Source organism: Anopheles ziemanni, chromosome X (genome assembly GCF_943734765.1).
Source record: "Anopheles ziemanni chromosome X, idAnoZiCoDA_A2_x.2, whole genome shotgun sequence".
NCBI lineage: Eukaryota > Metazoa > Arthropoda > Insecta > Diptera > Culicidae > Anopheles > Anopheles ziemanni.
Genome location: NC_080707.1, coordinates 322,077 through 337,347, shown reverse-complemented (window position 1 = coordinate 337,347; position 15,271 = coordinate 322,077). Strand labels below are relative to the sequence as shown.

The 15,271-nt window shown below is 48.4% G+C and overlaps 3 protein-coding genes across 4 annotated transcripts; 1 reads left to right on the top strand and 2 right to left on the bottom strand.

Annotated features, from left to right (window-relative positions):
* The first annotated feature begins 391 nt into the window (after positions 1 to 391).
* Positions 392 to 4,689, top strand: LOC131291444 (phosphoribosyl pyrophosphate synthase-associated protein 2). 2 transcript variants are annotated; one of them, XM_058320655.1, is made up of 4 exons: positions 392 to 504; positions 2,205 to 2,324; positions 2,494 to 2,613; positions 3,240 to 4,689. In XM_058320655.1, exons 2-4 carry the CDS (start codon positions 2,248 to 2,250, stop codon positions 4,108 to 4,110), a joined length of 1,068 nt encoding a protein of 355 aa, XP_058176638.1. In that variant the 5' UTR covers positions 392 to 504; positions 2,205 to 2,247; the 3' UTR covers positions 4,111 to 4,689. The 2 variants fall into 2 exon arrangements, with proteins under 2 accessions (XP_058176638.1, XP_058176637.1); XM_058320654.1 differs by lacking the exon at positions 392 to 504 and adding an exon at positions 1,371 to 1,590.
* Positions 4,690 to 5,529: 840 nt separating this feature from the next.
* LOC131290915 (corticotropin-releasing factor-binding protein) lies at positions 5,530 to 9,693 on the bottom strand. The gene is made up of 5 exons (XM_058320102.1): positions 9,637 to 9,693; positions 7,260 to 7,335; positions 6,229 to 6,744; positions 5,850 to 5,998; positions 5,530 to 5,784 (listed from the first exon to the last, which is right to left on the bottom strand). The coding sequence occupies exons 1-5, from the start codon at positions 9,691 to 9,693 to the stop codon at positions 5,530 to 5,532; spliced, it is 1,053 nt and encodes a 350-aa protein (XP_058176085.1).
* A 3,459-nt stretch (positions 9,694 to 13,152) lies between these two features.
* On the bottom strand, positions 13,153 to 14,211 carry LOC131290398 (uncharacterized). Its single transcript, XM_058319552.1, has 3 exons — positions 13,746 to 14,211; positions 13,502 to 13,671; positions 13,153 to 13,389 (listed from the first exon to the last, which is right to left on the bottom strand). Exons 1-3 carry the CDS (start codon positions 14,209 to 14,211, stop codon positions 13,153 to 13,155), a joined length of 873 nt encoding a protein of 290 aa, XP_058175535.1.
* Between the last annotated feature and the right edge of the window lie 1,060 nt (positions 14,212 to 15,271).

Sequence of the window (15,271 nt, the reverse complement as noted above, 5' to 3'; positions counted from 1 at the left end):
AGTAGCAGCAAAAGGGAAAGGGAAGAGTGCGTATAGTTCGGCCGCTGCTGTTATCCATCCATTTTCTCTGGTGAACGTCTTTTTCGGCCTGCGCGGTGCTCAAGTGAACCGATGTGGTTCCAGCATGTTTGACAGCTGTCATTTTTGACAACTCAAGCACTAAACTTCGACAGTTTACCATCAAATATATCACCGTTTAGACACGTAAAAATTGTATTTACCATCTTAGAATTTTAGCACAATTAACAATGATTACGAACTGCATAATATTTTCATACCGGCAGCTTTCCTCATAATCGTTCAAGTGATGTTGTTTCTGACATCTGTGACCAAGATTACTGAAGCAATACCTCGTGCTGTCAGCTGTCACCTGTCAGTAGTAGCAGCAAAAGGGAAAGGGAAGAGTGCGTATAGTTCGGCCGCTGCTGTTATCCATCCATTTTCTCTGGTGAACGTCTTTTTCGGCCTGCGCGGTGCGGCGGCGGTGTGACATCGTCCAGAAAGGTTCTTTGCGGGTTGTCCCCATACTCCGGTAGTGCGGAACACTGCCAACATACGACACTTCATTCAATTTTCTCCCATAAATTTCTCCATGCGGTCGTGCGTGTTGTTCGTTCTGTGTTGTTGTGCATTGTTGTGTGCCTTGGTCAAAGTCATTGTTACACCCCCCAAACACCCAATTGTACCTTTCCTGCCCTCCCTTCATCATTGATCGTTGAATCAGCCCAGCCCGCGGATCCGTGCGATTGCGTTCGTGTCTGTTCGTACAGTGTTTTTAAGTGGCGCCCATACTTAGATGTAATTTACCCCAGATAAAACTAAGCAAGTAATACCGATCAAAATGTTCCAAAGCATTAAATGTAAAGAAGCACACAGCTACCAACCAACCCACCGACATTCTGTGGCCTACCGGCCAGCCCAGCAACCAACCGGACCGTGCCAATCAGCCAAACCAAACCAAACCAAAACCAACCCCCTGTATCAACCCGTATATTTCATTCTCTTATGCTCTCTTCTCTTTCTCTTTCCGCTCCACCTGTGTTTGCTAGGGTTCCAGACATCTTGAGTTTTATCATTTGCCCCAAGTGTGCCGTTGACATAAGTCGTGCTGCTCCGCGGTTTCGCAAGCGAGAAATACAAAGAAAAGTGAAGTAGAGAGACAGAGAAAGAACCGGAAGACGTCGAATTAACGTTAAATTAACGGAACGCGGTCTAAATTAGCGCCGGCCAACAAGTCCGCAGCCTCCCTGCGGCCCAAAACATTGGCGTGCACGCCGTGCTCTAGCGAGTCGATCGTTGGCTTGCCTCGATCCTCGTGCTGTCGTGAATCCCGGAGGCGGATCGCTAGTATTTCACACGTTTGCCTGATCAAATAGAAACCAATCGCAAGTAAAATCATCCTACCACTGTTTTGCGTCGAACTCGCGTTTTGTTTGATCGTTACGATAACGCCACACAGCGTCATTTTATCTGGCTCGCGGTCGCCGTACCCGTAGTAGTGTGTTCTCGATTGTAAAACAGAAGAAGAAGAAGAAGCATAAACACAGGGAGAAACTCAAACTCTATTACGATGCTTCTGAGCCGAAATAAGTAATTGTTGATTTTACCTTCCTATTTTATTTGATTTTTATTTAGTTTTAAACCCTCTCCCTATGCCCGTTCCCATATTTACACCACCAACCACGGGCCGTGCGGTTCCGCATTTCCATGCTGTCATGACAATTCAATTCCAACGGTAGCCACCTTCGTCCTGTTTTAACACCAACCAATTGAAGCCAACAAAAACAACCTCATCCTTGACACTTGAAGTTTGCTAATACGACCCTTTCCGCTCGCGCTACTAACACCTGCGAGCGAGCTGTTCTCCCGGCTGAGTGAAATCGGGAACGGTTTCTACCTGATCGGAACCAAGTCACGGTGGCCGCTCCGGGGCTCCTAAATCCATGGACATATAACAAACGGAAGTTGTATGTAGTTCTAATAAACGAAAGCAGACATTCGACTAACAACAAAAACAAACCTACCCATTCCGCTCCCCTGCCAGGGCCAGCAATCCATCTTGTCTGCTCCACTAATAATAAATGCCCCTCCTTTCCGTGCTACCCCGAAAAACGGTCACCTTCAGGGAAACCGATTCTTCTCACTCCCGATCGAATGCATACTTTTCCGATATGATCGAATCTATTCGTTCGTTTTTCCCTTAGGTTCGGCAGTATACGCCCGCTGAAGCAACCAAAGCTCGACGCAATGGACGCTCCGGCCACCTCGGACATTGTCATCATCAACGGGAACTCGCATCCAGACCTGGCGAATCTGATTGCCAAGTACGTCATCGGGAGATTTGGGAGGGATAGTCATCGGGGAAGGGCTAGGCTATGGCTATCGATCAAACACGGATTCACGGCTCAGACTGACGCAAGGCCATCGCTCTTCACACGTTTCTAACGTTGTTGTTATCTCCATTTCTCCTCTTCTTCCCGGTCCTGCAACCAGCCGGCTCGGTGTGGCCAACGGAGGATGCGCAGTTTATCACAAAACCAATCGCGAAACGATGGTCGAAATCGGAGACTCGGTGCGCGGAAAGGACATCTACATCATACAGACCGGCACGAAGTGAGTATCCGGGAGGGGGCGCGGTAAGCGATCCGATCTATGATGGCCACCTTCAGACGGTCGATAGTTTAGAAAGCAGCCCAACGATTTACATTTGCTTTGCATTTTGTTTCGTAACCATTGCGATAAAGGAAATGTACCGCGTCAAGGTTGTTTGCTTTTCTTGGACTGCAGCATGTATCTACATAAACAAACCTATCAATCCGGGTCGTCGAATACCTCGGTACTATGCGGCATAATCGGAAAGAGAAAGCGATACAAACAAGCCCTACACGGAAAAAGACGCTATGCAATCAGCTGATGTTTGAGAATGTATAATCTAGTATGTTTCAATCAATTTCAATAATTTTGCTAAATTAATTGGAAAGCTACTTTGTTTGACGAAAAGCATTACATGTTAGATTGAAATAAATTATATGAATAGGACTTTTAGAAATTTAAATCTGTAAATCATGTTCCTATGGAAAAGGGCTGGTATAGCTCAAATAGTTATATATGTATTTGTACATTGTTTATCTCACAGTAAAAAGATTAGCCAACCAAGGATATATTTAAAAATAGTTTAGGTGAATACAGGGCTACAATAGATTTGTGCACCAATTTATCTTCACCGTACTTTGTTACAGGGATGTTAATAACAACATCATGGAGCTGTTGATCATGGCGTACGCGTGCAAGACTTCGTCGGCCAAGTCGATCGTGGGTGTGATACCATACCTGCCGTACTCGAAGCAATGCAAAATGCGCAAGCGCGGCTGCATCGTGTCGAAGCTGCTGGCAAAGATGATGTGCACGTCCGGACTGTCCCACATCATCACGATGGACCTGCATCAGAAAGAAATTCAGGGCTTCTTCGACTGCCCGGTCGATAATCTACGTGCTTCGCCGTTTCTGCTACAATACATTCAGGAGAGCATCCCCGACTACCGGAACTCAGTGATTGTCGCCCGCAACCCCGGCTCGGCAAAGAAGGCCACATCGTACGCTGAGCGGCTGCGTCTCGGCATCGCCGTCATCCATGGCGAGCAAAAAGAGTCGGAGGCGGACGAGGTGGACGGGCGCAACTCACCGCCAACGCTGCCAAAATCGCGCACTATGGACGTATCCGGTGGCGTGCCGATCCATCCGGCGAAGGAAAAGCCCCCGATCAACGTTGTCGGTGACGTTGGCGGCCGGATTGCGATCATGGTGGACGATATGATCGACGACGTTCAGTCGTTCGTGGCCGCGGCCGAAGTGCTCAAGGGCCGGGGCGCGTACAAGATTTACGTGCTCGCGACGCACGGTCTGCTCAGCCAGGACGCTCCCCGGTTGATCGAAGACTCGGCAATCGACGTGGTCGTCGTCACCAACACGATACCGCACGAGATCCAGAAGATGCAGTGTCACAAGATCAAAACGATCGATATCAGTATTCTGCTGGCGGAGGCGATCCGGCGCATACACAACAAGGAATCGATGTCGTATCTGTTCAAGAACGTCACGCTCGAGGACTGAGCTGGACAGCGCGTCCGTGTGGTCACCTACACGATCCGCACCATCGTTCCCCCGCGTATACCAGAGGTCGGCTGGTGGCTACGCTCATTTCATTTTTTGTTTGAAAGGAAAAACACACACCCCGCCGCGCCGCACCCGGCGCTGGATCACGATGGCAGGAAGAGATGAATGAGAACCAGGAGGACCTTAACATCGCCATTCGGCCGCCCGCTGGGACCAGTGATTTCTTACTTTTCGTATTTCGTAACACAAGCAACAAATTTTAAAACCAATGTTATATATTTTATGATCGTTTTAACAGTATCCTGTATCATTCGCCTGTCTGAAGTAACAGCGTTCAACAGAGCAGCATCCGGAGTAGGACGCAAACTCCGAGAGATGTTCATCCCATCATCAAAAACCCCTCGCCCCATCACACACACACACAGTAATCGTACATACCACCTGCAATATATAAATGGTAGTGAAAATCTAGGCAATAGGGAAAAAAACGTACTAGAAGGAGCAAAAAATGATTAAAATTATGGCAAAGCAAAGTGTTAAGTGTAAAAACCCTGCCAGGCAAAACCAAATAACAAACACCAGGGTGGAGCCACCCTATTTCGAGTATTCTTCTCTCCACCACCTGCACCCGTTCTATCTTCTACGTCAGCGTGTTCGCGTCACTGTGTTTTTTTTTTTTATTTGTTTTCAACGAGAGAAGAATCCGTTGGCAGATTGTGGTATAATAAAGCAAAACCGAACCGATTTGCGATTTTATAAAGCATCGTTTGGTAGTAAACAATGATAGCATTAAATATTGCTGTTCTATTTTTTTTTTTTTGTACTAGGCAACGATGACCAGATGAGGGACAGCCAGGACGTGCGTCCTACAATGTGAAATTATACTAAACGCACTCGCAATCTGATTTTGTATTGGTTTTCTTATTTATCTTGTTTTTATGTTTTTACTTCTCAGTATCGTTTGATGTGACAGGGAAGCAGAAGTAGTGCGGGAAGAAGGGGGTTGGTTGCAGTTTCGTTTGCGTTTTCCGCAGGACATGATCACGCTTTCTCAACTCACTCCATTTTGATGCTCCACCTGCAATGGGCCGAGGATTGGTTGTGCAATAATTTATTTACTCGGTGGTGTCCGTTTTGTGCAGGAATTGGGGAGCTAGGTGCGGACAGGGTTGGATTTGGGAGTGTTGTTTTCATTTAGCGTTTTATTATCCGTTTCACCATCGTATCCATTCACCGTTCGTGGTATGTTGAGTTTATGACTTCCTTCATTAATGTTGCGTAGTAAGCCCCAGCTTGGATCCATCAAGATGTTTTGTGTCTCCATATGATGTTTTTCTGTTTGTTTCAGGTTTCTTTTCATTCTTCTAGCAAGAGATTTAGCCAGTGCTCTGACTCGTGGCGATGCACGTGCGGAATTTACATCTCACACATCGCCGTCGCCAACCGGAGATCGGATTCGTCCGCCATGCGCATCGTGACCATCGCCTGGTTGTTGTACCGTCCGCTCGAGACCAGCCGGACCGTGGTGGTGCCGCACAGAATCGTCTGCTCTAGGTCCATACGGCCGCCGCTGCGGCCACAGATGGTGCTCGACTGCACCGCCTGATACGCCGGATCGAGCCCGGGTGAGCCGCCAACCTCTAGCTTGTCTTCGACGCGGACACGATCGCACTGCGGGAGAAAAAGGCACATTAGCCTAGTGGAACACCGACAACGCAAGGCGTTCTAGCACTCACGTATCGGACGTTCTCGCTGATTCCTCCGACTTCCAGCGCCACGACGGAGACGACGGCTGGAAAGAGCGCAGTTAGGGTGCAGTTGCGTCGTTGGCCATAGTTTCTAAGCTTGTAGTACGGTGCTAACCCTTCCGCCATGATGTGGCAAGCTGTGGAGGAGCCAAGCCCGGATAATTAGGTCTTATATTAGTTACAAACACATTTTCAAAACAAAAAGCTCCCTTAGGAACTTATTTTTTTATTTATTTTTCAACAATGGATTTAAGATTAGATCAAATTATTACTAGAAGGCTTATACGAAACAAATAATTTACACAGCATAGGTTTCATAAACTTTTCTACGATAGGACAGGTTTGACTAAATATGTTCGATACGTACGTTTGGGATTGCGAAGAAAACGTGCCGAGAGTACGAACGAGCCCCGGGTCGGAATGCGATACTGGACCAGAGCGGCATTCTGACTGGACCGGAACACCCAGGCGCCCGGTGTCGATGCGTGTTTTCCCGCCGGCCACGGCCCTCCGTCACCACGCTCGGCGCAGAACTCCTGCACGCGCAACGCCAGCGGCTTTTCGTGGTCCCGTTCGCCCGGAAAGTATTGCCCGTTAAGCTCCCAACCATCGACGAACGCCATCAGCCCGCCAGAACGGCAGTCCACGTTGACCTGCCGCATGGTCACCTCGATCAGCTGGTCCGGATCGGCCACGAAGTAGATGCCGCAGACGGTGGCCGCGTCCGGCGACTCCGCCAAAGACCCTTCCGCTGATGCGTCCGCGTTGAGCGCTGCCGACAGGTCCCCGTCCATCGACCAGTGGCCGTGCTTGGCCGTCGAGCGGGTCGCGGGCAGCTTGACGAAGGAGAACTCGCCCTCCTCGGATGTGACGTGCATGCAGTCTTCAGCCCAGGCGGATTCACCAACCCGCCGAAAAGAAACGAGAAAAGAAAACCAAACCCAGCAGAAACAGGTCCCGCCTTAAAATACCGTACCGAGAGCAAACCACAAACAAGCGACAAGTGTCTTCGTCATTGCCATGTAGTCCTGTCAGCGGCAGAGGCACACTTGTCTCGTCACCATCCGTCAAACAACCCCTTCACCACACCGGTGTGCCTCTTCCCCTGCTTCGTGCGGAACTGTGGTTCAACGCTCGTGACAGCTCGGTACGAAATTGACGCGCGTTGGCCCACCCTTCCGCCAGGGCCTGTCGCTGAAAGCGATCGAGTTAAACATCGTAATGGGACATTCATCTTCGTCCGCGCTTCGTGCACCCTTCAAATCAGTGCTTTCGAGTGCTCTCGGCAAATGGCAACTAAAGGTCCTTGCGAAAGACATGCCACTCCATGGGAGCAAGTGGCGGACAGGATGGAGACGCTCGCACACTGACGCGCAAAACATAGCCACATACACGTACCTGTAACGAGATGACTTTTCTCCTGCAGCGGGGTCGACTGTTCGGGCTCAAACGATCTTCTTACCGCGTGCCAGGCCTGCAAATGTTGTTTTAATAATTTACCAATAGATGGTAGAAAACAAAAAGGCAAACTGTTTATGGTCTGGAAAGAGTAGGCGATTTGCAGGAAGAATTGAATGATGTATTACCAATAGAAGGTAAAAATGTGAGTGGCATGTTGGTTTAAACCACAGGATTCAAACTATAATAGGGGCAGGGCAAATAATTGATAATTATTCATGTTTAGCCTTTCGAAGTCTTCCATCCACTGCTCTCGTAATAGTTTCGAACTACCCAGTGATAATAATTTTTTCGTTTCGTTAAAGTTGAATTTTAAAAAGTTGGGAATTATGCAACAAAGGCAACTAAAGCGCTGTTATGCGAAGGACAAAAAATCGCAACCTTTTTCCCGATTTTAAATACCAATTTTACCTTTCATCGGTCCAGTTGCTGCCGGCCAAAGTGGGTAATTAGCTAGATTAGCTTTTGTTTTGCCCGCCCGAGCGCTAAGCTAATCGTGCTTTCAATCTTAAAAGTTTTACTGCACCCCTTTTTTTGCTTCGGGTACCAAAATCTGTCTCACAATGGAAAGAAGTTTTAAACGGCGGCGAGTGTTAAAGGCAGGGAGCTTTTAAATTAGTTTTTCCAGAGCCAATACCATCATTCATCTTGTGCCTGTTTTCTAGCGCTCCCGGTTCTTGATTCATTGCATTCCTTCTTTGTCCCATTTCGAGATGGTTGCTGCGGAAAATGGTGTCGGTGAGGGAGGCTTAGTTCGTGTAATTAATTTTGCCTTAAATTGCATACAGCCGAACCCCGTTCATTTATATCGTGGAAAAAGGAAGTCAAAACACAGAACGCTGTTTTTTAACGTTATGCTTCCCAAGCGAATCGCCTTTCTTCCTGTTTGGGTTTAAACGCCAGTTAATGGGAAAGTATCAAAAGTTTACACCGCATCCTTCCATCCGCGTGGAGATCGGAAGCGTTCAGAAAATGAAACGTAAATATCGCTTAATTAAATTGTGTTCATGTATTTTACTTTCGCCCACTTCCACAAAACGAAAGGACCCTTAGCGATCTCGCTTCCGGTTCTTGGCCCAGGCTTTTCGGGTCCTTTTCCGCAGGCCCTTGGCTTATTCGCTGGCCCGCCCCATGCCCTAGCGAAGTCCGAATAGGATCCTCGCACTTAGAGGTGCTAAGATAAACTGGCACGAATCGGTCTTGAAAAAGGGTTGTCGATTGTTTTTCCGGGAAAAGAAAAGCAAACACGCCTGGTACACACGTGTGATAAATAGTTGGAGGCTGAATAAGCAAATGGATACTGTACGCTGATAACGGTGCAACTGCGTGAGAAATATATCTCTAGCAAGTTTTGCAAACGCCTAAACACGGGATAAACACGATCCTTAAACGGTACCGTTTTATGGGTGGTGCAAATTTCATGTATCCTTTTAAATCCTTCCAAAATATCATGTGTGCTCGTGCGATCAGGGCCTTTACATGAATGTGAAAGTGGGCAAAGAAGCTTTTAGCCGAGCAACGCATGAACTCTTCCCTCCTCCTTCTCAACAGGTACTGTTCAATATTCATGTGCAAATATTGAAAGAAAACATACGTATCAAATGACGTAAATGGGGCTCTCCGTGGAGGTTGATCAAAACCGAGGGCCCACCACGAAAGCCCTCCCACCGAGTCCTTGCTTGGCAGCATAGGAAAACAAAAACGGATGCTGGATGAAAGCTCCAATGTTATTCGCTGCCACGCCAAGTGTTTCCCTCCCCTCCACAATCCCTTCGGCCTTCTTCGCCTTCCTGGCGAGATGCATGTTTTCGGAGGTACACCCGCGTCGCACACGTTTTCCTTTGTGTTTTTGCTGGCGTATTTTTCCAGCTCATGAAATATGCAACGGCTACCGAAAGCAGCACGAACCGCAGCCATGCTGCACAGCTTCTGAAGCGCTCCGGAACACCAGGAGTCAAACCGGAGTGGTGGAAAGAGTAAAAATATAGCCCTCCATTTGCCCCCTCCTCCCATCCCCCATTCCCTGCATGAATGCATGCAACGGATCCCTGGCGAATGCAACAGGTGGTGCAGTGGAAAGATAGAAGCTGCACTTCGCCCGCAGTGTAGATAACGGGCTTGGAGGAGAAGGAAAAATACACACCCACACACTAAGGGTAGCAGAAAATATGCAAATATTAAGCGATGGACGGAAATTCAAAATCGAGAGAGAGTAAACATAAAAATGTTATTAAACATCGCGCCCAAGGCCAAGTGGGTGGTGTGAAACGGGAAAGCTGAAAGAAAAGCGACCCAACTTCCGGCCGATAACGATTACCTTCGCCTGGAAGCAAAGAATCAGGACCTGGAAAAACAACATCGTAACGCCTCGCATGGCCGCCATCGTTGCTGGCGTTGGCCTCTTGACTTGGACCGGGGCTTCCCACCGGTTATGCGGCTGCGGAAAAATACAGGGGAGAGAAACAAACCGAAAGGGAAAAATGTAAAACCACAAAACAGAGCTGAGCGGTGTAGGTTTGACAGGCAGCCGTCGAAGAAAGTGCTCGCGATCCGTTGATTGGTACGCTGAAAGGAGAAATGAAAATAAATGATGGACAGTGCAACCGGAAGCCGTCTCTGACATATCAACTGCTATTTTTTTTTTTTCAAAATTTTCCGTTTGCGAAGTTCAGCGCACACCCGAAGTGAAACCTGTATACCTGCAAACACGTCCGCATCAAGCGATCACACTCTGCTAGAACTTTAATTTTGTTGGAATTTAAAATGCAACACTTCTTTGGAGTTGAAAACGGGTGGTGCATGTCTCGCCTCATCCACTAATGGTTGATTTTGAAACTAAAATACTCCAGCTTATTTAAACAAATACTGCACGCCAGGATCGTAGTGACGGGACGGTCCGCTACGCAACAACCGTTGAATTCAACACATCCGGTTCCGGGAAAGCGGTTCCATCTAGCATCTGAAGCGATGAAATGTGGCTAACGGATGAAGTTCTAGGATGTTTTTTTGTCACAAAAGTAAACACAAACTAAGATGCCTTAAAGGTGTTTTGTTGGTCGCGGAAAACGTCGAAGTAGTAGGGGAATATTCAAACGGTAGACGAACGATGTTTGTTGAAGAAAATGGTCGGCACAATTCCCTGTCTCCGGATGAGCCTGAGTTTGATGGGGTGGTTCGTTGGGCTTGCTTAGGTGGTTCGTTTTGCTGTTGGTAGCCGCTCGCTTCCGATCTGCACTGTCGTCAAGCACACACACAAACACACACACCTGCACAAAACACGCACGCACGCACGCAGGAGCCAGGAAATTGTTGACAAAACGTTGCCTTATCGTAGTAGCAGGAGCAGCAGGAGCAGCATCCAGTCGGACGGTTTGTGAAACGCCAAATGCGAGCCTCCGATGACGGTTGGGCCCGTTTTAAAGCTTGACGCCGATCCGGCGTTTCGGATGACGATCCTTTCTTACCCTAGCCCTCCCCATACGCCCTGTCCTTTTACCCCCATTCGTATCCCATTTCGCGCTCGTGCCTCGCACACTGGTCCAATGGATGACATTTCTTTGTGGTTTGTCATTTGGTTGAATCGATTTGCTCTTAACCGATGTCACGCAGAGTAAGAAGTGTTCTGCTTCCAAGTACCTGTTGGAAGGAAGTGAACATTTTAATTCAAATGTTTCGTCAGTAAATACTAGTAGCTAATATTTTTCAATGCTTCTCGCAGCGGGCTGAGTTTTTAAAAGTTGAAGTTGAAATTATGTCAAAAAAGGTATTTACTATTGTAAACTTAGGACCTAAGAGCCATCATAAAAATTCGAATTAACTCAAGATCAACGAAAGTAGGCGTTTGCGTCCGCTGTGAAGCCCACTGTGCACCTCCGGATCATTGCGTTCCGTTCGGTCCAACATCGCGCTACTAACCGCACGGCTTCTGGGTAGTGAAGGGACCGGACGAGTGGCAGGAATTGGTGAATACGAAAGACCCCGAAAGGATCCCTCCGTCACAGGATCGAGGGATGGAACGCCGAGCCCGAATATGGGCCGAATACGCACCCGAAGCAAGGATTCGTCTTCGAAGTTTCGCCCAACGTTGGGTGGTACGTGTGAGCCTCTCTGATTGTGTGTGTGTGTGTGTGTGTGTGTGTGTGTGTGTGTGTGTGTGTGTGTGCATCTTTGTTTTCGTGTGCGTTGTTTCGCTTGCTCCTTCCCCATCGATGAGTAACGCTGGTCGCGACCATACGGTACCCGACACGGACCCGATATCCGGAACTGTATTAAACCGCGTCCAAACATCCGACACCCAGCATCAGCAGCCGTTTTGCCGTCCTTTCCGATGGGCAAACTAAGTTTGAAGCACCCTTTTCTTTTCCCCATTCCCGACGCCTGTTGTAATGGGAAGCCTCCCTTGGCTTCCGATATGGAGACAAACAACAGGACCAACAGTGATTATATTACACCCGACTCTAATGATAAATGTTTCGTGAAAGGAATTTGCAATTACACTCCCCTCGCCCTACTTGACATTAGGTGGCTCGTTGGGGAATGAGGCGGAAGAGTGGAGGGTTATAGGAATGGATAGCAGGCTTATTACAGGGGTCGGCAGGAGCTACCGAAAATCATTTAATTAATAGGTGTTAAGAGACGATTTATTTTTCACAAAACGCCCCCTACTCTACGGTGGAGTAATTAAAATATTATAAATTGAGTCGTTTACTACATTTTTTTCAATCATACCAGCTTTGCATTCTTAAAGCAAATCATAAATCTTTTGATTTTTGAAAATATGGAAACATTTAGTGTCAACATTTGCGCAACTAACACAAAAAACTGTTTGGTGGATTTGATCAAAACGAACAGGCTCGATTTTGTTTCTTTTGGCGCTCCTAATCAGGGGTCGACAACCCTGTGATGTCTTCTTTTAGTGGAACGGTCGGGGTGAGATCTGTAGACTTTCTATGTTTGAAGAATAGTCTGTGATGCAACCCTCGTCAAAGGGAAAGTTTGTGGCCACTGGCTCATACTAGGTGTTGAAGCAGAGACGAACGAATTAGGTTGAACTTACGTTTTAATGGATCACGACTTGTTGCCGCTGTACGGAAAACAGCGAGCCTTTCTCGGTCTCACTCAATGAAATACATATACACCCACCGACACACCATCTCATCCTCGTTAAGGACGTTGATAATTGCGCGTGCGACAAGCAATGGGTCCAATTTGTCCGTCAGTTCGTTATTCGAATTGCATTGCGCTCGGTCACCACATCACAGCTTACCCCACCCCGATGGCTGACCTTCCTGCGCTGGGCACTACTTCCACACTTTCTTACCGAAATATCCTGCTCGTTCCCCATGTCAAACCCTCCGCGCTGACCATGTCCATGAAGGGGCGTGAAAGGACGACGAAGCAACGAAACAACTGCACGAACTCGAATGGAAAAGTGTGATAATCTACCCCTGATGTGCCCTCCCCCCTCACACACCTTGACAGCATCGTGGTGATATTTTTGGACTGCACTTCCTCCCACAAAAGTCTACGGCATTGTTGGCGCCGGAAGGAAAATTCAAACGCCCACACACATACGAAGTGCTGTAGCAAAACAGCATACTACACGTAACAACTATATTAGCGGTTTAGAGGAACCTTGGAACTCCGGCATTATGTTGCGGGGGTGGGCGAACCTATAAAGCCTAGCAATAAAGCCGGAATTTAACAAATAAATTATAATAAACAGCATGCGAGCTCTACTAGCGGGCGGAGGGAGGATGTTCAAACGCTGGGGCGGGTTCCACCACCATGACCCGCTCCTATTTTAGTGGCTTAACATTGCCTCTACGTCGGTTTACTTAAATAAACGGTTCTTCATGCGAGTGAAAATTGGCGCAAACTGAGCGCCAACGGGTACGTCGCCATCGTCGGTCCGAGGCCCTTCTGCGTAGCCCAAGCCATCCGTCCGCTCGTAAAGCATCGGTCCCGCCCCGAACGGATGGTGAAGCGGCGGTGGCGGATGATGCGGGCCAGCGGAGTACGGCTGGTCGACCGCATGGTACAGACCGTAATGGACTCCGGTCGACGCCACCTTGGACGGGGAAAAAGGGAAAGAATGCATACAGTCGGGTTAGGCATGCCAAGAGATTAGAGATGCGCTGTTTCTTACAGGGCCGGGCTCGACTTACCGCGCACTAGCTTACCCGTTTGAGGCCGTTGATGGAGGCGAGCAGTAGGGCCAGCTTCGCCATCAGGAACGCCTTGCCGCTGAGGGCAGTCAGGAACTGGAAGGCGATTGGGACGATGAACATGCCGAACACCGTCACGCCGAAGATCATCATCGGTATCATCTGCTGCCGGCGGCGATGGCGCCCTGCGCAAAGAAGTCGTTGTAACCTCTGTTAGGTGCCTCTTGGTAGCGGGAGCTAACTCTGCACACCTACTCACCTTCCGTTCGATCGATGTTGGCGGGCATGTTCTGTCCAACGAACCGCAAGGTAAGCAGCTGAGGCGGTTTCGGTGCCCCCAGCGCCAGATCAACTTCCAGGATGTGGGACTGCAGCAGACGGCGCAACACTTCCAGCACCGAGTTGGGCCATGTCAAACCCGTCTTGTATCGCAGGCTCTCTGCCACGGCCGATCCATTGGTACTGGCGCGCACCAAACTGACACCGTCCAGCAGCGTGATCCTCGGTGCTAGGGAAAGCCGTTCCACGGCAGCAAGGCTTTCCTGCTTCAGGCATGCCCAGGGACCAGACGCGTTGTTCACACGGCCAAGGCACGGCGCCACCAGATCACCAACTTCCCGACCGAGCTGGCTCGCAAACGAACCCCGCCCGGACACGGCAACAGGAATCACCGGAAGCCCCCGCACCAGCAGGACCAGGGACGTCCAGAATACGTGACACTTCATGGAGGAGACTCAAGGGCTCCGGCCCTCCCACACACTAAGTCTAACTACACTTCAGATAGACGCGATGAACGTGCGCTGCTAAGCGGTACACCGCGGGTTACAGTCCGATGGCGGTTTATGCGAACTGACTTCCCATCGCTCCAGAATGCACCGCATTTTATACTTTGGCCAGTGCCGAGCTCGGAAAACCTGCTGCGCATGTTGCCAAGTCTAGATCCGAGTTACCTACCTTCCTTCCTATCATTTGCCACACCTTCGGCTTTCCACTTCGTTGGATTTGCTCCTCTCGCATCCCGAGTTCATAATTGATGTCGCCACGGACGAGTGGCCTCTAACCACAAATAACATAGTCCGGTCAACTGTAGGCCACTCATTCTCGTTAATATGTAGGCCGATCAGCAGCTGCACTCTCCGACGAACCCTTTGAGAAAAGTAGTTAGCAGATGTTTTTGTTCTCCAGTACTGCAAGTGCAGAGCTCTCCAAGCGACCCAAAATGACCTCTTGATTGAAGCCAAATGAAGTGATTTTATACTCCAATGCATCGATGAGGTTAGAAAAACGATTGGGACTGTTGGATACTGAACTGTTTGGCTCGATTCTGAGCACAGTTATTGGACAAACAGCAATCAATCAACAACGATCAGCGCTTTCAAAGTGAACCTTCGTAGACCCACCATCAATCGTTTCCACAGGACAAAACTACCGTAGGTAGGTTTGCGACAAAGAAGCAAGAAAATGAACGAAGCCACTACATTTTACACATTGATTCAAACATGAATGTTCGTGCTGTGCCAAATCCTGAACGTGTGTTAAGTGTGCAAAACAAGCTAGGAACACGAAATCGTTGGATCTTTATTTTGTTTTGTTTTATTTTGTCTACTTATCAAACTATTCAGCAAATGAGGTGATTCTGTTTTATTCCCGTTTTTTTTTTACCATTTTGTTACACGTCTGTGTACATATTTTTAACTCTATCTCTGTTGCACTACAACTGCGTCCTGCATCGGATAACACTTGTGGCAATGCACTTTAGTTTAGTCGGTTCAACCGACGAACGTG